The 22315-nt window shown below is 43.2% G+C and overlaps 1 protein-coding gene across 5 annotated transcripts in view; it reads left to right on the forward strand.

Annotated features, from left to right (window-relative positions):
- CPXM2 (carboxypeptidase X, M14 family member 2) overlaps window positions 1–22315 on the forward strand; it is a 164499-nt gene that overhangs the window by 108043 nt on the left and 34141 nt on the right. For all 5 annotated transcript variants that reach the window (XM_053308486.1, XM_053308485.1, XM_053308487.1 and 2 more), the window contains 4 exons: window positions 7906–8029; window positions 11666–11862; window positions 16715–16894; window positions 21793–22090. In XM_053308486.1, coding sequence (XP_053164461.1) covers window positions 7906–8029; window positions 11666–11862; window positions 16715–16894; window positions 21793–22090 — 799 coding nt within the window. The remainder of the gene's footprint in view (window positions 1–7905; window positions 8030–11665; window positions 11863–16714; window positions 16895–21792; window positions 22091–22315) is intronic.

A 22315-nucleotide genomic window follows, 5' to 3' on the forward strand; every position in this document is an offset into this window, starting at 1 on the left:
AATAAATAAATAAAAGTAATCTGGGAGCATAATGTAGTAGGAAAAGACCATTCCGTGAGCAAAGTTGTGATAAAAACTCAATGGCCGTACCATTGGATTCATAAAAATCCATCCAGTTAAATTGTTGAAGAGATTGGACTGTTTGACTCAGTTCTTCCTTTCCCAGAGATCCTTTATCCGAGATATGTCTTATTACACCTCAGATGCTGCTGCAATGTTAGCTTAGACTCTACCTGTAAAAGACCTTGGGCTTGCAGTGTCTTTCTCAATTTGCTCTCTGCTTCTGTCATAGTACAGGGCATTTGAGTTAATATGTGGTGTGGATTGGGTTAGTGTGGGGAGCAGAGTAATGAGAATGATCTTCAGGAAGGTTCCAGCCGTACAGTTCAACAGCTGAAATTTTCTACTACTGTAAACGTGAGCAGTATTTCACCCAGCGTTGATGTGAAGGGTGACTGGCAGCAGCAGGCTCATGTCACACAAATGACCAAGATTCACATGAGCATTAATACTTGCCAGTCTAAGTTTAGCCCTACCAGCTATAATTATGTTCCTTTCGCTTCAAGCACACAGCAAAAGCATCTAGATTTATATCTCCATGGATGCAGGTGTAGAATGTGCTAAAGATATTTCTTTCTGTCTTCCTCTTCCAATATATAAAGATAATATGTTTGGACTTGAAGTATGTGAATCATTTTCAGTGTGCTGAATCTTCAGCATATTTATATGGAATGAGTCATCATTCATTTTTTATTGAGCAATTGTGTACTGAGTCACACACTGAGCTCACAAGAGATTTCATGGCCTATATTTCCAGCAGACAGATTAGATGAGTAGAAACTCAATTGGCATAATTAGTGTCAAAAACAATAAAGTTAAATGCATTTTAGATCCTAATTGTGCAAAGACAGGTTGGTCAGGTTTGAAATATATTTGGGAGAAACTAATTGCTTAAAGCAGGAGAAAAGTATTTCCTTTAGTCTTATATAAGGAGTAAGGAGAGATGTGATTAAACAGTGGCAGAAGCTGTATCTGGTCAGCAGAGAACTAAATCTTTCATCATGGCATCTCATATTTCTGTTTCTCTGATCAGTGAGTCATCTGAGAGCATACTTGTAATCGGACCATTAAGCAGCATTTAGACATTTTGTTTCATTGACAGTGATTCTACAAATCCAAATTTTACCTTTTAAAAAATTCTATAAACAAATACTGTGAATCAAGAAGTATAAGTAATGAGTGTATTAAACCTGCATCAGCTTTTTGCTTTGTTTTTGTTTTTGTTTTTTGTTTTCAGACCAAAAATATATGTGTTGGAGGGACCAAAATACCTCCCCGCAACACCAGCAATACTTAATGTTCACCATTTTTTACAACCATGTTCATAGCTGTTTGCTGCTATTATTTTTCTTCTCTGATTCTCCTTAGACATCATTATAAAACTGTGCTCCTTTCTTGTTAAGAGCATGGGATTACATAACCAATCAGATTTAGCTATGTAACAATGATACTGAAGGCAAAACAAAGCCAATTTAGAGTGAAAATAATGTTTCCTGAAGTGATCTCAGGCAACTGGATCATCAATTGCCCTCATTCTGAATGGGCAAATACTTACAATCTCTACAAAGCAACTCCCCCCGCCCCACCGCAAAGAAAACCAGTTAAAGGGGAGCATATTTTGACACTGCTAAACATATTTGTAAAAACCAACTACTTTCAGTTAAACTTTGTATGTGAGTTATTTAGATTTTTTTTTATCCCACTTTCCCACCAAAGCAGTTTACAACATCAATTTAAAAAAGCAATAAGTACAATGAAATTTCCATCTGCTTCGCCGACAAAGGCTGGCTGGATGCAAATGAAATGGCTATAGGTCGATCTAGTTCTTAGAAGGGAGGAGCCAGATGACAGCTGGTATCAGTCAGGCCTTCACCTCTTATGTAGAGTAGCTTTCCAACTGAGACACAGGATGTGAGTCAAAGGAATGTGGGGCCTCTCCCAGCCCTAGCTGACTCCACTTCCTCCAGGCAAAGACAAAGTAAAACTGGAGTTTGGTAGCCCTAGCAAATCCTAGCCCTGGGAAATTCTAACCCTAGCAAATAAAACACACACACACACACACACACACACACACACACACACACACAGAGAGAGACTAAGACCTACCCCTTAAAGAGAAACAGCCCCTGAAAATCTCCCATCTTCCTGCTAGTTTGTTTGAAGGGGAAAAGGCTAGATGTTTAGAAAAGCTTGCTCACCTTCTCAGCTGTGTCTGCTCTTCACAGAGTAGCCTTCCAACTGTTGCAAAATGGCTGAGATAGAGCAGTTTAGGATTTTAACCACTAAAAAGAGGTTTCAAAGTTTTGACCATATTTTTTCATCACAGATAATGTACATGTTTAAATGTTTAATGCTTTTTAGCATCCCCCCCCCCACCCAATTCAGGTCCATACTGGACTGGTGCCTTTTGCTGATTTGAAAAACATCAAACTAGTGATTTTTGAGTAATTATTGTTTGAAATCCCCATAATAACAGGGAAAATAACTAAGAGAAAGTTAGCTAAAAGCATGACTGAGTCTGCCTGTTGAGAGTTCTGAAGCCAAAGTTGGGAGGGAAAAGTCTTGGCAATTTCTAGTGAATGACTGCCTGGTTCAGAACATAGATGCCTGATAAGGACATCTTATCAGGCATCTTATCAGCGGGGAGAGCTGGTCTTGTGGTAGCAAGCATGACTTGTCCCCATAACTAAGCAGGGTCTGCCCTGGTTGCATCTGAATGGGAGACCTGATGTGTGAGCACTGCAAGATATTCCCCTCAGGGGATGGAGCCGCTCTGGGAAGAGCAGAAAGTTCCAAGTTCCCTCCGTGGCTTCTCCAAGATAAGGCTGAGAGAGATTCCTGCCTGCAACCTTGGAGAAGCCACTGCCAGTCTGTGAAGACAATACTGAGCTAGATAGACCAATGGTCTGACTCAGTATATGGCAGTTTCCTATGTTCCTATGTTCCCTAAGGACAGTCTATGAGCACTCTGGCACTTGTATAATTAAATAACCATACATACCTCCTCCTCCCTTGGTCTTCTACTGTCTTGGTATTTCTGCACAAATGTGCACAAATACATCCCCAGACATTGGGCTAGGGAGGTATGCATCCAGGCAGACATTTTACAGGTGCAGTTTCCCTATCACTTCCTGATGAATTTCTGCCTGATGCATCTCTGATCAAGGCAAAGTGTGGGTGCATGGAGCCTCATTTCTAAAGCCATCATCATATACCAGACAGTACAAAGTCTTTAAAGCTTATATGGTGCAGAGAGGCACCTTAACTTGCAATTTCCATTCTTTTTAGAGCACGAGTGAAAATGTAAAGCATCTTAACTCTCATCTTACTTTTTGAATTCCTGAATTATAATGCGAAGGAAAGACCTACTAATGGAAACGAGACAAGTTATCAAACAATTTATTTAGCTACCATTTCAGTTCATCACATGAATTTGTCCTAAGACATTTATCAGAATAATTTTGCTGTTTAACATTAAATTCCACTATGTAATCATTGCTAATCATTTTAATGACATATTAATGTGTGGCTGAATATCTCAATTAAATTGGAATTAGAAATGTGGTTTGCTTTTTACTTCCATTGGCATTAGTGTTGAATGGTACATTTCCTGTTGCTTCAATTTAGCCCTGTTGAGAAGCAGCAGTTGGACTTGATTCATGGTGGGTGCATTCTGGATTTGGAGACACAGCGGAAATTGGGAAGCTCTCCATGCGAGTGTAGCTTCCAGATTCCTGGTACACTTTTCAGGAAGTCAACCACGGTGACGGAAGCAGCACCAAGGGCTCTTCTCAGATACTGCTGGCCCATCTCTCAAGGCTTTTCCTCCTCAGAGCTCCCTGCGAGAGCTCCCTCAGAAGACCACCAAGCCAACCGTTCCCTGGCCACCCACACCACAAGAGTTGTTTTATTGAGTCTTATAAACACCCTTGGAATTTTGCTATTATTTTGAAGGGGTACTTGCAAAAAATAGTGCTCAAGGATGTTACACTAGTGCAAAACTGTGATACTAGCTAGTAGCGCTAAGTCTGCAGCCTGCATCCCAGAGTAGTGTTGCATGACTGCAAGTATGTAGTGCAGTACACCTCATTTTATTTAATGGGAACTTTTGCACAAGAGTGCTGTACCGCAATCCCTATTCTTAGAGCAACTGAACCATCCTCTTACACTAGTGTATTAATGCTACATCTGCATGCAATTCCTTGATCTGGATGTTGGCTATTGATTGTCATGTTCTAGGTGAACATGCTCACTCAGCTTACTGTGCAATTTCTAAAGAGCAGTGAAACAAAGAAAAGACTTTCTCAGCATGACCTCCATATTTGTCTCAAAAATTTCAGTAACAAATAATAAAGTCGTTCTCATGATCAGCACCTCCACAGGTTTGTATGGAGCCACTGGACTGCCGCTTACCCTACTGCTCCAGGCCAGGCCTACCTGAGATTTATACCCTGGTCTTTACCAAAGTTAGTGGTAATAAGTCCAATTCTGCCACCCAGCCTCGCTCATGTACATGATTAGGGCTTGCAGCAACTCCCAGCAGGCCGACTTGATCTCCACCACAGAGTGCTGCATATAGAGAGGCCAGGAAGCCAGGAGCTGCTGCAATGATGCAGACAGCTTTTCTGCTGCCCATGCAATGCATTGTGGGATACTGGAGGACTTTCTCCTCCAGATCCCTGCTCAGGACATCACCACCATGCTGCTCATGTGGGCATGTGAGCAGCAGGAGTAGGCTCAAATCATCTGGGAGTGGGAAGGTAGAATCCTGCTTTCCCCTCAGCTGACCCAAGTTTGGCCATGTGCATAACCTCAATATTTCGTTTCTTGCAAGAAAGAATGATGAATGGGAATGAATCTGGGTGAGGGCCCCAGTCAATAATTTAAACTGAAGGAGAATTCATTGTAAAGTGGTCCCACAACACAAAAATCTCCCCAGAAGTGGCAACCCACTTTGATCTGCTCTCAAAATCATTATATAGCTTTAGGCACTATCTAAACTGAGGATAGGTCTAATGGATTACTTTAGAGGATTTTTGCTCCCCCTCCCCTGCCGCCCCAAGAATGTTAATAGAATAAATAATTGCTGCTTACATCTCATAATAATTGTCTATTAGCAAATTTACCCTGGGCATGATTTATAATCCTTCTGCTTGTTAATAGCTGTGGCTGCATATTATCAGAGACTGCTCTGCTTCTGCAAATGCAAGCAAAAAAGGGTATTTTAAAAGTTGCACATTCACATTGCCTTATATGCAGTTTGTACCTCTAGGCTTTTTAAATGGGGGATGGGTGGGTGGATGCCTGCATCTGTATTCCAAAAGCAGTCCAGTATTCCATAGGTTAGATTCCAAGACAGCAAATGTCCTCTGTGATAAGTAAAACCAATAACTGGCTAAAAAACCCTACATTTCACATCATTATACAATAATTCACATGAAGGACCCCTTTCTCTCTCTTTTTTCCTTCAATGATTTTTTCACATAATTATTGTATATATTTTAGGGGGAAAGGAAAGGTTGTGCCATCGAGTCGGTGTCAACTCCTGGCAATCACAGAGCCATGTGGTATTCTTGGTAGAATACAGGAATTGTTTACCCAGGGGCGTAGCAAGGTTGAAGTGGGCCCAGAGACAAGATTTTAAAATGCCGCCCCCCTCCACTGAAGCTTACCTCAAGAAGTAAAGAAATCTTAAATGAGGCTGAATAGTGGTAACAAAAAGCATAGTTGTGTGTGTGTGTGTGTGTGTGTGTGTGTGTATGTATATATATATATATATAAATTGTGGACAATGCAAGTCATTTAATGGTACTAAAGAAAGACATGCTTTTCTGGTAGCTCCAGGTCTTAACACTCACATCAATTTTGGAGAATGAATACAACTGAAGGAAGCCCAGGCAGGTGCGCGGCTGGGGGAGTCAGTCATGTGACTTTCCTCTGTGGGCCCCCAGACAACTGTCTCCCCTTACCCTATTATAGTTACGCCCCTGCGTTTACCATTGCCTTCTCCTGCACAGAATTAGATGATTCCTTTCAGTATGGATATGCACGGTCCGGACTGTTCTGGACCGGCACCGGGGGGGGGGTGTCCCTTTAAGGGCGGGGGGGTAGAACTTACCCCACCCGCCGCTCTTCCCCCCCGGCGCTGTCATTTTTAGTGAAGTTTTTGGGGCGGCAGCGTTCTTCGCTGCCGCCCCTGGCCCCATCGTCGCCCGCAAGTCTTTATAAGAGCTGTACGCATGCGTGCGCGGTGGCGCACGTGCGCCTGTCGCTGGTGCACACGGCGGTGAAAGGCGCACGTGCGCTGCCGCGTGCGCATGCGTACAGCTCTTATAAAGACTTGCAGGTGGCGACGGGGCCAGGGGCGGCAGCGAAGAATGCTGCCGCCCCAAAAACTTCACTAAAAATGACAGCGCGGGAAGGGGAAGAGCGGAGGGAGGGGTAGGTTCTACCCCCCCGCCCTTGAAGGGAGACCCCCCCCCCCGGTGCTGGTCCGTACCGGTCCGGACCGTGCACATCCCTACCTTTCAGCAGCTTCCTGCATTGCTGCTGCCCAATATAGGAGTTTCCCATATTCTGGGAAACACTCCAGTGGGGATTCAAACCAATAGCCTCCACTAGGCAGGTTGCTTCCCCACTGCGCTATTAGGTGGCTACTATATATTTTAGGGTATTATAATTATGTAAGTGAGAGTATATTGGGTAGAATCCATGTATCTCTGGTGTAAAGTGTACCCGTTCAAAGCACTTTTCTCCATTCCTTACTGAAGCTGCCTGTTCCCACCCCCCAAAAAGCTGTGTCTGGAGCTGGAGGACCTTCATTAATGACATAGAATGTGGCATGGGGGACTGGAGGGTGGATGAGAAATATACAGAAACCATGAATGGAACAGTACCTCCACTACCAGTTCCCCTCAAAGTTTCCAGGTATAACCCACCTCAGGACCCCCTACACACACACACACACACACACACACACACACACACACACACACACACACGGCACAACCCATGTCATTGCTAATGTTCCTCCTACCCTCAACCTGAGCCATGGCTTTATGGAGACTCAGGGACCTTCAGTAGGAAGGAGGGTCTGGGAATCATGACTTGCACTGGTTGTACCAATGAGTCTGTGGATGCTACCCATAAAGGTCGTTCACACAGCTTTTAAGTCAGGAGGGGAGGGCAGGCGGGGGAAGGCAGGATAGCACCTACCTTCCCCAGATGATCGTCATCCTCTTCTTGGCTGCACTGCTCATGTGTCCACACAAACCATGTAAGTAAACAGGACCACATATAAGTTAAGTGTTTCCATAGAATGTCCTACATAATTTTTTGTAATGCTTACTGATTCCTTGGCAGAGAATGGTAGCAAGTTTGCAAACCATTCCAGTGGATTCGGTGTTCATTTTTGTCCAGAACAAATGGAAATGTCATTGCCAAAATTATTGCTCCTCTTATTAGCTACTATAAGTGCTGTATTGTATTTGCCTCTGTCCATCAACACAAATCAATGAATCAATTAACTACTGGATATTAAAGTCCATGCATTCCTATTATTGGACCCTTCCCTCTTATATAGTTATTGAGTGTTATAAACATTAAACATAATCCCATATGTGAGAAAGATATTTATTTCATACATGTTCTAGTTGTATACAAACTCTTAATGTATAATGTTAACCCTCCATAGTTGCATGGGGAATAAAGTGCTCTCCCTTATACCCATTGTTACAAATTCTAGAGAATGGAAACAAACTAAGCATGGAATTACACATAAATTTGTATTCCTCCATCTGTCCTTGTATATAACTATCTCTGTTTCTTTCTTTCCTTATTTTTCAGTTGATGAAAGTTGTGAATGAGATGTGCCCAAATATCACAAGAATCTACAATATTGGGAAGAGTCACCAAGGGCTAAAGCTGTATGCCGTTGAGATCACGGACAACCCAGGAGAACACGAAGTTGGTTAGGATTATCTTCCAACTGAATAGAAAATAACTTCAGGGCTGTTGGATGATGTTTTTAGGATGTTTAAAATTTAAACATTCCACATGTCTGCAGTCCTTAGCACTGAAGGCATGTGCCTACAGCAGTAATGGTGTTGAATAGAAGTAGAAGGAATCTTAATGCTACTTTTCTAATTAGAGAAGGAGAAGAGGAACATAAATAGAAGCCATCCAAAGAGTGAGATCAAATTGTCTGGTGTTACATTCTGTTTTGCAATTTTTAAAAAGTAACAGAAATGAAGCAAATTTTAATGTTGAAAAGTATGTGTTGACAGTCTGTGTTGCCGATGTGATCTGGCAGACAAAGAGCCAGAGGTAGAACTTCTCACTATTTCTGGCTATTTCTGGTATCTCAGAGTCCTTCCAGAATGCAATATTTTTATGCAAGGGAAAACAGACACAATTCACTTACAAAGAGATGATGTTGGAAATGTATATATCCATGCCAACTTATGAATCATATGCCAAAAAATCTCAAAAGCAGCCACAATTCCCATGTTTGATTTCTGAGGGAAAGTCATCACTGAAGTGATTTATGGCTCCACTCCTGTGAGCATAAAAATATTTACCTCAGAATAGCTGGTTTTCTGACCCCATTTAACTCCTATGTATCTCCTAATATAGATGTTTCAGATACAGCTATGATATATTCTCTCCTCTCCCTAGTTTCTTTACTACTTTCCATAGAAATCTTGTGTACTGCATTGCAGTTTGGTTGGGAAAGCTGCTTAATCTCATGTTTTTTCTATATATTCTGCTTAGTATTCTGAAATGAGGAATATTTTAAAACAACACCACTTGCAAAAGATAAAGATATATGTATATGAAGGAATTTTAATTTATGGTTTGGGTAGCCACAGATATGTATGAACTTTGTGATATATATTTTAATGCAATGCCAGTTTGAAAACAGTAATAAACATATGTAATTCTTCCTAAAGTATATAGGAATCCCTACTTGTATTAAAGGCAGTTAAATTGAAAATTTAGTATTATTAATTGTTGCAGACAGATGAATGAAAACTAGACTATGAACTGGTCACATTGCAGTATAACTAATTAATTTTTTTGCTTTGATGATAGAAAATAACTGCCTAAATATTTGTGTTGCAATGGTAATTTATTCTTCACTGCCAATGTTAAGGGCACCCAGAAGTGGGAGACAGATTATTAACCCTGATAATCTATACTGGCTCCTCCCACTGATTCACTCCCATATGGCCTGAAATGCAGGCAAAGGGTTCATGAATTTCCACTTTCCCAGTGTGGACAGTAACAGAAACTTTAGTATAGCTTTTCTTTTAGACCCTTCAGTTTCTGTTTCTTTCTGTTTTGAGTGAGCAGCTTAGATGTATAATAAGGGGTAGCATCTATTTACAGGATTGTCCAACTACAGCCAGAAGCAGATTAAGCTTTTTGCTGCCTTTAGGCAAAGAGGTTTTGCCACCCCGGCTTGAGGGCTTGGGGTTCGGGGGCAAGTTAAATCTTTTTAAAAGACATTTCAGCCACTGCTGTGCAGCGGGAATAGTAGCAGAGACAGGAGGTAGGGGGCGAGCTCTCATGGAGGTGAGGGGAGACTGAGGAGGCAGAGGGAGCATCAAGAGCTCCTTCCCAGGCCTCGCCTGCCACACAGATGACAGGCTGTGCCATTTTCAGCCCAACCCAATGGCTATCTTGCCTATGCATTAATCCGCCCCTGACCACAGCCTCCAACTGTTGGCCTATAGCTTAGCTCCCATCATCCCTGGTTACTGGCCATTGTGACTGGGGATGATGGGAGTTGTAGGCCAAAAACATCTAGAGGGCTGCAGCTGAGATCCATAATAGTATATGCAGAGCGGGTACGGTGGTCCTTGGAATCACAGCTGAGTCCAGAGAGTTTGTTTGTTTGTTTGTTTGTTTATTACATTTATAGACTGCCCCATCCAAAGGCTCTGGGCGGAGCACAAGAAGTTTAAAAAAACATAAAACAAACGCCATCTAAAACCCACTGCTTAAAACGATATGAAAACAATTTTAAAACAGTTCAAAACCATTTTAACCCATTTAAAATATCCCAAAACAATTAAAAAACCTTGGAAGGCCAGGCAAAACAACTACATTTTCAAGGCTCTCGTAAAGAACAACAGCGAACCTAAATGGCAGATATCTACTGGGAGTGCATTCCATAGCCCAGGAGCAGTTAAAAAGAAGCCCCAGTTCTGAGTCGCCACCAGATGTACCGGTGGTAACTGGAGACGGATCTCTCCAGATGACCTCAAAGTGCAATACAGAAGAAGGCGCTCTCTAAGGTAGTCTGGACCCAAGCCATTCAGGGCCTTAAAGGTAATAACCAGCACTTTGTATTTTGTCCGGAAACATATCGGCAGCCAGTGCAACAGTTTTAAAACAGGCATAATATGGTTTCTCTGTGTTACGCAGAGACTAGTCTGACTGCTGCATTTTGAACTAACTGAAGTTTCCGAACTACGTACAAAGGCAGCCCCACGTAGAGTGCATTGCAATAGTCAAGCCTGGAGGTTACCAGCTTATGCACCACTGTTTTGAGATCATTCTCTTCAAGGAATGGACACAGCTGTAGAATCAGCCGAAGTTGATGGAAAGCGCTCTTGGCCACAGCCTCCAGCTGAGATACCAGGGTGATGCCTTGCTCCAATTTGTTATCCCTCATCCAGCCCTTTACTGCCTGTAGGCAGGCATTTAGGGAGTAAATGCCATTTCCCGATGATGATGATATGGAAAAATAGATTTGGGTATCATCAGCATACTGATTACACCCTGCACCAAATCTCCTGATGACCTCACCTAGCAGTTTCATGTAGGTGTTAAAAAGCATTGGTGACAGAATGGAGCCATGAGGAACTCCATATAATAGCTCCCGTTTCAAACAGCAACCATCACCAAGCTCCACCATCTGGAATCTGCCTGAGAGATAGGAATGGAACCACCTCAAAGCAACCGCAACTCCCCCAGGCGATCCAGAAGGATACCATGGTCAATAGTATTGAACGCTGCCGAGAGATCCAAAAGAACCAACACTCCCTACATTGATTCCCTTGTAAATGTCATCCATCAGGCTGATCAAGGCCTACTCAACCCCATAGCCTGCAATGAAGCCAGTTTGAAATGGAACTAGATAATTGGTTTCCGCCAAAACTGCCTGGAGCTGGTTAGCCACCACTCTCTCAATCACCTTGCCCAACTATGAGGGATTGGAGACCAGCCTATAACTATCCATCATTGAGGGATGTAGGGAAGGCTTCTTCCCTAGATCCTTTAGAAGTGGTCTAAGAAGTGATCCATTAGAAGTGGTCTAACCATTGCCTCCTTCAAACAAGGGGGCATCCTACCCTCCCTCAGCAATGAGTTAATGATAATGATTATTGTTGGGAGCTGGATTTGGTATATAGACCTTCAGTTACCATATTCTATTAAAATGTGTGAGGGAGGTTGGAATGATTCAGTACATAGGAATCTGGCATATTCCATTTTTTCTTGCTTCACTGCCAGACCAAAATATTGCCATTACCTTTAGGTGGGTGTTGGATGGCATTTTCAGTGTGCTAGTTTGACATTCTTCTTTGTTTTTGAACAGGTGAGCCAGAATTTAGGTACATGGCAGGGGCTCATGGGAATGAGGTACTTGGACGTGAGCTACTGCTTTTGTTAATGCAGTTTATGTGCCAGGAATATCTGGCTGGGAATCCACGCATTATACGCCTCATTGAGGATACCAGAATTCATCTTCTTCCTTCAGTCAACCCAGATGGATATGAAAAGGCCTATGAAGTGGTAAAGAATATTGTCCTTTCACTTCATTACATGACACAGTGATTTTCTTTATAGAAGTTGATAAAACTATGTTCATATCACTGCAATTTTTTTTTTAAGTCACAGTTTTTTAAAGATACTGTAACTATGTTGACTATTGTAGGCTCATTTAGCCACATATTTTCATCTTATGGGGAAAGAATAGCCATAAGACCATAAGCGTCCACGGAAGAAAAAGTTGGCTTGAAAACTTAGGCTTTAGTACAACCAGGGGCAGAGGGAAGCCAGTGGCGACCCGGGTCCAGCCTGCCACCGTGGCCCCCTAGCCCTGCCCCCACATCTGACGTTAAGCCATGCCCCCTGCATCTGATGTCAGCACAGCCAGGAGCAACTCTCCTTGCTTTTTAGGGTGGGAGAGCCGCTCCAGCTGTGCCGTAACCACAGTGCTGGCTGGGGATTTTGGTTGTAAACACGGCCGCACAGCCTCATTTGCAAGCAAAGCTATGCCCCTTGCGCCTGACGTCAGACACAAGGGGCATGGCTGGAGCACAGGGCACGGCCCCTGAGGGGTGGTGGCCCAGGTTCTTCCAATCAATTTGCTCAATGGTGGCTCCGCCCCTGAGTACAACTAAATTCAACTTCTCCTGTGCCCTGATATACTTTCCTTGCCTTCACTCCACATTATTTGCTGCTCCCAACAGGGGCAGGAAAATGCACATCATAATGAAGTCATAGGAAAAGTTGAACTAGATTTAGAGCAAGGGGGAAAGGAACTGGGCTGCCATTTTTACCAGCAGCACCATGGTCTTTATAATGTTCATGCCTTTCCTATTTATGATCAGCAGAAAAAAAGAAGTGGAACCAAAATGCATCAACATAATAATGAAATAATGTTCCCAACTTTTAGATGATCTCTTTTGAGGATTTTATAACAATTTCAAATATGGAGCCACCTTCAGATATATTGATCATAATATGAAGGAGGTGAAAGGGTTAAGAGGAGAATTTGTGTGGGGCACATTCATGTACTTGAGGATCAGGTTTGCTGGTGAAATTGGGGCTTCCATAGAATTATAGATAAGTAATAGACAGAATAGTGTATTAACCAAATCTTAGTACCTTAAGAAATGAATTAGTATCTTCTGGATAAGAGCAGAGAGAAGAATGGTGCACTACACTGGAACATTTAGAAGAAACAATGCTTTTCAGCAGCATAGAGCAACACTAATCTAGTGAGTGCTTGCAATGCAAAGTTGTATCCTAAGCAATTATAGCATGAGTGGAAGAACTTCCACTCGCACAAGGGAGAAGGGTGATTTCCTTGTCCTTTTGCCAATCCCTTCTCCCTCAGAAAAAGTTCTGAGGTGTGAATTCTCATTCAATGATAGCAAATGAGATTTTTTTCAATTAAAGAACTCTCATGACCCCACTTTCACTTTTTCACACTCTCATTTACTATGAATATCAATCTAGCACACTGCACCTTGTGAAGAAAAACCTCAGAAATTCACCAAAATCCAGCCCTCTGCCCAATCACTCTGAAATTGGGGACGGGTGGTAGCCTCCACCCATTAGACACTATCTACCAGTCCACCCCACTCTTTTGGGGCAGATCCACTTTCTGCCCCCAATTTGCCCCAAAGACACCAAAACTTCAAAAATTCCCCAAAAATCAGCCCTCTGCCCAATCCCCCTGAAATTGGGGTGGTAGCCTCCACCCATTAGGCACTACCACCCCACTCCACCCTTTTTGGGCAGATACACTTTCTGCCCCCAAACTGCCCCAAAGACACAAAAACTTCAAAAGTTCCCAAAAAATCAGCCCTTTGTCCAATCCCCCTTAAATTGGGGTGGTAGCCTCCACCCATTAGGCACTACCACCCCACCCAACTATTCTGCCCCAGGCCCCAATCTGCCCCAAAGACATGAAAACTTCAGAAATTCCCCAAAAATCAGCCCTTTGCCCAATCCCCCTGAAATTGGGGTGGTAGCCTGCACCCATTAGGCACTACCACCCCACCCCACTCTTTTTGCCCAGATCCCATGCTATGCCCCCGAACTGCCCCAAAGTCACTAAAACTTCAAAACTTCCCCAAAAATCAGCCCTTTGCCCAATCCCCCTGAAATTGGGGTGGTAGCTTCCACCCATTGGGCACTACCACCCCACCCCAAGATTTTGCCCCTGGGCCCCTTCCCCCCAAATCGATTCGGATTCGGATTAAATCCGAATCCGAACCGAATCAAGGGTGATTCGGGTGGCCCATATTCGGGCACAAAACAGAACAGGGGTGATTCGGTTCGGGTCCCGAACTGAATCACCGAAAATCCGAATTGCACACCCCTAGTTTCAAGTTTATCTATCTATCTATCAGACTTCTATATTGCCCAAAACTTGCATCTCTGGGCAGTTTACAATTAAAATAATATAAGCAAAATCTTTTGCAAACATGGAATATTAGGGGTTCTCAACCTTAGTTCTCAACCCTCAGTTAAACTCCCATAACCCCCAACTACAATGGCATCTGAGTACCCAAGGTTGAGAACCCCTGAATCTAAAAGCCTGGGTGAACAAATTTGTCTCCAGTATGTCTTCAGTATGTGCAGGGTGGGGGTGCTTGTGATTACTCAATGGAGAGGGGATGTTGGGCCATTAGAAAAATTTAAAAGCTACATGGGGCCAATGAAAACAACACACAAGCAAGCTTTTGAAATCCCCAAAACACTTCATCAGGCTGGATGTCAAGCAAAGCAAAAAGGAGGTGAGGAGAGGAGAGCTGGGCAAGTTCAGTAGAGCCGGAAATCTACAGTTTAACCCTCTCATGATGGAAGTGGAGTTTTAGCAGGAGTTGTATAGTCGCAGGGCCGGATCCAGATCACGTTAGTCAGGACCACCCCCTGAAATTAATTTAGTCATCTCTCATTTGTGTCAGTGGTGCTTGGTCATGATCACCTGGCTTGATCTGGATCCTGCTCTTAGATGTGCACTTTGTGAGGCAGACCTAATGAAACCCGTGCAGCTCCTCCAAAACTCCTTAAAAACGGTTACATGGCAGGTGCTGGGAATGGGGCTTTTTTTTAACGGTGAAAGAAAATGTGAAGAAGAGTGGTGGGGACCTGGCATTAAAGGGAAGGGGGTGATTCTGAGATGGCGGAGGGCGTGGGGCGTTGTAGTGGTGGATGCCTCATCTTCCTCGCTGGGGAGACGAGGCACTGTTCAGGGTGGGTGAGGCAATGGTGCACCGGACCACGCTCGGAAGGTCGCCTGGGTCCAAGAGCTGCTGCCACTGTGCTTGCGCACCAGAGTGTAGCAGGTGTTTCCCCATCCTCTCTCACAACGCGCGCTTCTGTGCCCCCCTCCCAACTCCCCTGCGTGCGCCAGTACACCAGCCTGCCTTTGGGGCCACGCAGCTCACGTGGTCCCACATGCTACCCTGGCATAACTGCAGGCAAGCCAAGGCAGCCCTCCTCCCTCCCTCCTCTGCTTAGCCCTCACCGCAGCATGATCCCGGCCAGAGGTTGTCCCCCACACCCATGAGGTCATAAAGGGGACCTCCGTCTTCCACCGGCGGTGCAGACCAGGGGGTTATAGGGGGCCGAGGGACCACAACGCCCCACCAGTGCAAGAGGGAAATGGCATTCCCTCTCAAGGTGCCTTGGCCGCAACAGGCAGCTGGTTTTAAATCGGTTTGGATCGGACACGAACCATGCTGGGCATCAAATCCCCAGGATCACTTCATTCCAGTGCCATTCATCCAATGACCCTTTTGCATGAACACACAAAATGGTATCTTGCCTCTTCCCCGCACCACGCTGCCTCCCTCCTCCACTTAGCCCTCCTTGGTACGCGTGCTTGCTCCCCCCCCCCCAAAGAAGGTCCACTTGCACTCCCTTTCTGCAAAGCCCGAGCCAAGGCAGCCCTCCTCCCTCCCTCTGCCACTTAGCCCTCACTGCGGCATGATCCCGGCCAGAGGTTCCACCCCCTGGAGAGGTCACAAAGGGGACCGCCATCTTCCACCAGCAGTGCAGACCAGGGGGTTACAGGGGACCGAGGGACCACAACGCCCCACCAATGCAAGAGGGAAGCAGCCTTCCCTCTCAAGGCGCCTCAGCCGCAACAGGCAGCTGGGTTTCAATCAATCAACCTTTGGCTGCAAACAATGAGCATGCAAGAACCAGCAGCCCTTCAAGTGGCACCCAATGCCATACCTTTTCCTTGATGCCCCCGCCCTGCATACAGTTTGAAGCTGTAAAGATAGGGAATAAGATAGCTGTAGGAAGATCTCAGCAACACGTGGAGGCAAGGCGGAAGCAGGGTCCCGCGCCTCCGTGATACTCTTCCTCTTCCGTGCCATGTCCAAAATTGAGGAAGTGAGTGCCTTGATTGCAGTTGTGGGGGGGTGGGTTTTGACTCCCAGTCAGGGACCGGCACTCAACCCTTCAGGGACCAGCAGCGGTCCAGGGACCGGTGGTTGAGAAACTGTGCTCTAGAGGACCCTCCAGCCCTCAGGAATAGATTTACAGAGTGCTGCTGAGAAAAGGGGGGATTAGCAAAAATTACCCTTTTCCCTTTGCACAAGTGGAACGTCTTCTGCTCACACTAAGAATAGTTAGAGTAAAATCCATAATGTTCAAGAAGGCATGCAAAAGAGGTTTTCTTCTTCTTCTTTTTATGGAATAAGAAATTTTCTAGAAAAGGGGAACATTTTCCAAATTTTCCACCATTGCCGTGTTGTTGAAAATGCTGCAGTTCTATCATAATCTACAGTAGCTCTAAATTTATTTGTCTACCAAAGGCACATAGAGTATCACAATCTCTTTTCAGTTGTTGCTGTTGTAAAAGCATGTGCCAAATAATTTGATAACTTCCTTACAGGGTTCAGAATTAGGAGGATGGTCTTTAGGACGATGGACTCAGGATGGCATTGATATAAACAATAACTTCCCAGACTTAAATACTCTGTTGTGGGAATCTGAAGATCGGAAAAAAGTCCTGCGAAAAGTCCCTAACCACCACATACCAATTCCAGAATGGTACCTGTCTGAAAATGCTACAGTAAGTAGAAATAGCTCTAAAGATGGGGAAAGGAACCTTCTCTGCTTGTTACACCATACATATCTTTCTTTCTGTTTTAGCTGTTTAATTGTTTTTATTCTGTTTTTATAGTTTTGATTTTAACTGTTAACTAGTTTTAATTGTTTATACCTTGTTGTAAACTGCCCTGAGCCATTTTGGAAGGGTGGTATATAAATCAAATAAATCAATCAATCTATCTATCTGTCTATCTACATGTCTGTCTGTCTGCCTGCCTGCCTGCTTGCCTGTCTATGCACAGTTAGTACTTGGCTGTTTAAGTTGGTAAGTGAGCTGTTTCCTTTTTTATGCTTTATATTCTGTATGGGGTAATCTTTGATATGTTTTCCCCTCTGGTTTGTGCTGTGTAGAAATGTTGCTAGCATGTGCAGCTTGCTGATTCACATGATTAGTTTTGACACAGTTATCTGTGAACATACATTTGAATCGTGAGACATCACATTATTGCCCAGCTTGCATTGGGGATTCATAAGACGGTGTGCTCTGAGAGGAAGGCAAGAAAGGATGCACCCAGACCAGGGAGCTCTTGTCCTCAGCTCCTGAAAAGACCAGCAGTCTGAGACAACGTTTTATTAACATTCTGTAATTTGCTTCTTTTAATATTGTAAACCACTTTGGGTGCCTTTGTCAAGGCAGAAAGGTGGTATAAAAGTGTAGTAAATAAATAAATAGTAAATTTAAAAAGCTAATTATGAAAAAGGTAATAATTTATATCTCTGAGATCCATACATTTATTTTTACAGAGAATGAGGCTGTAGTCCTTGTACCTTGCGACTGTTTATTCTGCAATACACTGATCAATGAACATCCTAGAATATGTATTTAGTTCCCCGCTCTCCTTTTATCTTTTACTCTCTGAAACTTCAGTGTAGCTTATATAAGACAACTGTGGCTGAAGATTTTATCTTGAAAAAACACTGGGCAAGAATAAGATGCGTACTTCTGCTCGCATAAGAACATTCTGCTTGCACAAGGGGAAAAAAGCAATTTCTACTGATCCTCTTTCCCTCTGCAGCCCCCTGTATCCCATGGAAATATGTCCAGGAGGGTCCCCCAACCCTTAGAGACATATTGTCAGGGATTTCAGGGGGCAGTAGAGAGAAGGGAGGGAATAGTGATTTTCACCTTTGCCCTTGCACAAGAGTAACATTCTTCTTGTATGATTAGAACTACTCCGAGTGCTGCACAGTCTTTTAAAAATAACATACAGAGTGTGTGGTGGTATCAAAAGAATATTAGCCATAACTAAGTCCCATTGAAATTAATTGAACTTAAGACGGTATAAGGGCGATGAAATACGCATTTCCAAACTGCAAAGCTTTTTCAATGACCTTCTTTAATGTGCAATAAAAGTTTAAAAACATTCAAAAGTTTTAAAACTTAAAAACTAAACCACAGATGTAACAAAATAGCAGACGTTTCGATGAAAGATGTCATCCCCAGTGCTATACAAAGGTGGCTGAGTTCACACAAAGGTGAACACACAAAGGTGGTGTGTTCTTAAATACAAGAACTGAAGGCAATCAACCAATCCTGTGCCACTCCCAATATCACATACGGGTGGGGGTGGGGGTGGGGGAAGCAAAACAAAAACAAAAAACCAACCATGAAAGGAGGGGAAAGAACACAAAGCATGATGAAGTTCATACATTCAATAACCAATGGATTTCATTTCTTCCCTCATTTCCTCTTTAACATTTATTGTTGGGTGCAACTGTTCTACAGTACAGTGGTAGCAAGCATGACTTGTCCCCTTAGCTAAGCAGGGTCTACCCTGGTTGCATATGAATGGGAGACTAGAAGTGTGAACACTGTAAGATATTCCCCTCGAGATGGAGCCGCTCTGGGAAGAGCAGAAGGTTCCAAGTTCCCTCTCTGGCTTCTCCAAGATAGGGTTGACAGAGATTCCTGCCTGCAGACTTGGAGAAGCCGCTGCCAGTCTGGAAAGACAATACTGAGCTAGATGGACCAATGGTCTGACTCAGTATATGGCAGCTTCCTATGTTCCTATATATATGGCTTCTCTGATTTTTCATTTCCTCACATCTGTCTCCACAGCCAAGGTGAATATCTTTGTATTCACTACTCTGCCTTCATGTTGTTCTTTAACATGCACTGCCCATGGTTTTGTTCTGTCTCCATGCTGTATGTCTGCCAGATGTTCCTTATATCTTTTTTTCAGGGGTCAACCAGTTTTGCCAATATAAAACTGCATGCACTCCAAGCATACCATTTTATAGATCACCCCTTTTGTCTGACACCTCCCCTCTTTATTCTCACAAATTAGGCAGTCTTCAACTTCACATTTATTATCATGCAGTCTTGATTTTACTAAGTGCTGTGTCAGAGTCATAAGAGCTGTACAAATAACATTCACCTCCAAGCCATGTTTTTCTTTTTTTTCCTTTTCCCCCTTCACCTCCAAGCCATGTTTCTTAAGAATCCGCTGTGCTTCCCAGGTAAACTTTTCCGTCTCATATGGGATTTTTAGTACTGCATAACCTTCTCTAAATTTAGTATTCCTATATGCTTTATTAGGGAATACATAACCATTGAATACATAACCATTCCTCACAGACAGATGTGAGGAAATGAAAAATCAGAGAATCCATATATATAGAACAGTTGCATCCAACTACAAATGTTAAAGAGGAAATGAAGGAAGCAATGAAATTCGTTGGTTATTGAGTGTATGAACTTCATCATGCTTTTGTGTTCTTTTCCCTCCTTCCATGGTTGTTGCTGTTTTGCTTCCACCACCACAATTCCCTTCTGCTCACATAAGCAGCACAGGATTGGTATTTAAGTTTTAAACTTTTGAATGTTTTTAAACTTTTAACTTTTATTGCGCATTAAAGGTCATTGAAAAAGCTTTAATTGAACTTAAGTTAATCATGACTAACTTGTTTCTTTGATTTCACTGGTGTTTAGTCATGACCAATTTTTTTGGATACAGCTCAATATCACAAACACATCATGGTGGTTTGTGTAAATATTATTTAACAGTGCAATGATATAACCTCATTTCTGCATGTCATATTTGAATATGTCATATTTTAGAATTATTTGAGAGATATTCATCATAATAGTCAAAGTCATGGTCATATTTCCAGTGGTTGAACATACCCAACGATAGGTGAAATGAAGGAAGAGCACTTAAATAAACTCTGCTTACAGAATATTTCTTCCAACAATGTCGCATTCTTGTTTCTTAACTTCCATTGATGCTTTTTTCCTCTAGTTGTTTACTATTCTGATTTCCTTAATGGAAATCATAGCCTTTACATGATGTGTATAAAGACCTTAATGTTTACAGGCTACCTTCAGGTTATATACCAGTGAAGTTTAGGGAAGCATTGCTTCTGTTTTTCTTTTGTCTAAATGGTGCTTATTTATAGAAGAGAGATCAGCCTTTACCCCAAGTATCTGTAAGCAATATTGGCTGCAGCTATCAGGTGCCAATTGTTTTGATGTGGTAACATTCTTGATGTAATAAAGATTGCAAAGATATTGTAGATGCCATCTTGGTAGGCTAAATTAAACTTCATTTTTCTAGAGCAGTAGCTTAAAGGCTAACAAACATTTTGTAGCAGAAGTTTAGACTAGAGTCTAGGGGTGTGCACAAAACCAGCTTGCCTGGTTCGGTTCGAGGCTGGACTGAATTCGAACCAGACAGCATGTTTGGTTTTGTGCACCCGCAAACCCCCCCCCCCATTTTGGCTCAAGAGATCTGGGCAAGCAAAGTAGTCAATGTGCATGCATGGCCGCCTTCAAAATGGCCGCAGTGAGCCGTGAGAGGGCCCGAAAGGCCCCAAAATGGGCCAGACTTGCCCAGAAAAGACTGGGTGGAGGCTGGCGGGAGGAGGGGCAAGCTTCAGCGACCCCCACAGCAGCACCTTCCTGAGGTGGCAGAATTACCCTGGGCACAGCGGTGAGTTATTAAAAATAAATACATTCTAAAAACCTTTTGAACCCTGGACCAGCTCTGAGCTGGCCCGGGGGGGGGGGTTCAGCTCGACCTTGGGCCCGGTCCAGCTCGAGGGCAAACCCTCAAGCTGGCCCAGTTCGATAGTGAATAGGCTCAACCTTCAGCCAGAGGCGGATTAACATAGTAGCAAATGTAGCATTTGCTATGGGCCCTGCGTTTTTGAGGGCCCCGCATTCCCGGCTTCCAACTGGGAATTAAAGTTAAAACTTTACCTGTTTTATTTGGTCCATATTAGATAAAATATCCCTTTTCTGCTAAATGTGCCTTTTAAGAGAATGCCCAGCACAGCATCTGTCCAGTGACTGTTGCTGGTGACTACCACATTTTTCTTTTTAGAGCGTGAGCCCTTTGGAGACAGAGAAGCATCTATCCACTCTTTATTTTTCTATGTAAACCACTTTGAGAATTTTGATTGAAAAAACGGTATATAAATGTTCACTGTTGTTGTGGCTTGGTCTCTCATACTCCAAAATATAGCAAATGGAAAAAATTGAATTACTTTACTATGCAAGTAAATAATTTGCGTTTTAATATTTATGTGCATTTTAAAAAAAAATTTAGGGCCCCTTTATAACATATGCTACAGGCCCTGCACTGGCTTAATCCGGCCCTGCCTTCAGCCAGTTTGCATATCCCTACTAGAATCCACTTCATTAGGCAAAGACTCTCAGTTGTTTAACTACTGTTGATGCTGCTGATTTTCAAAAGTGTAGGAAAAGTCTATTTAAGCAGAGCTGCGTTTGTAGGGGTTCTAGTTTTAGAAATCAGTATTTTGATTTTAAAAAACACTTCTGGCTTACTTTGCTCAAAAAAATTGAAAATAGACCTCTCGTATCTTCTGGACTGGCTTTCTTTTTTTCTTCCCCTCTAGGTGGCAGTAGAAACTCGAGCTGTGATAGCATGGATGGAAAAAAATGCATTTGTGCTTGGGGGCAATTTGCAGGGAGGAGAACTTGTTGTTGCTTATCCATATGATATGGTTCGGTCAACTTGGAAAACACAGGAGCATACACCTACCCCAGATGATCATGTTTTTCGGTGGCTCGCGTATTCCTACGCCTCCACTCACCGACTAATGACAGATGCTCGAAGGAGAGTCTGCCACACAGAGGACTTCCAGAAGGAAGATGGAACTGTAAATGGAGCTTCATGGCATACTGTTGCAGGAAGTAAGTGTCTGTTTAAAAAAAGTTTCTGAAAAGTCATGCTTGTTATTTGCTTTAACACCTTAACTGTAAATTGAATGGCTGTCACCCACCTACACAGAGTGCAAACAATGCTTTAATGACTCTGTCCCTTTGTGTTTTGCAAGGTGTCTGTGGATTGATGTGGAACTGTCAGATTTGTCTCATGCAGGCCTGTTAGTGTTTTCCACAGCTGTTCATGGCTCTCCA

The sequence above is a fragment of the Hemicordylus capensis genome, chromosome 3, assembly GCF_027244095.1.
Source record: "Hemicordylus capensis ecotype Gifberg chromosome 3, rHemCap1.1.pri, whole genome shotgun sequence".
In the NCBI taxonomy this organism is placed as follows: Eukaryota; Metazoa; Chordata; class Lepidosauria; order Squamata; family Cordylidae; genus Hemicordylus; species Hemicordylus capensis.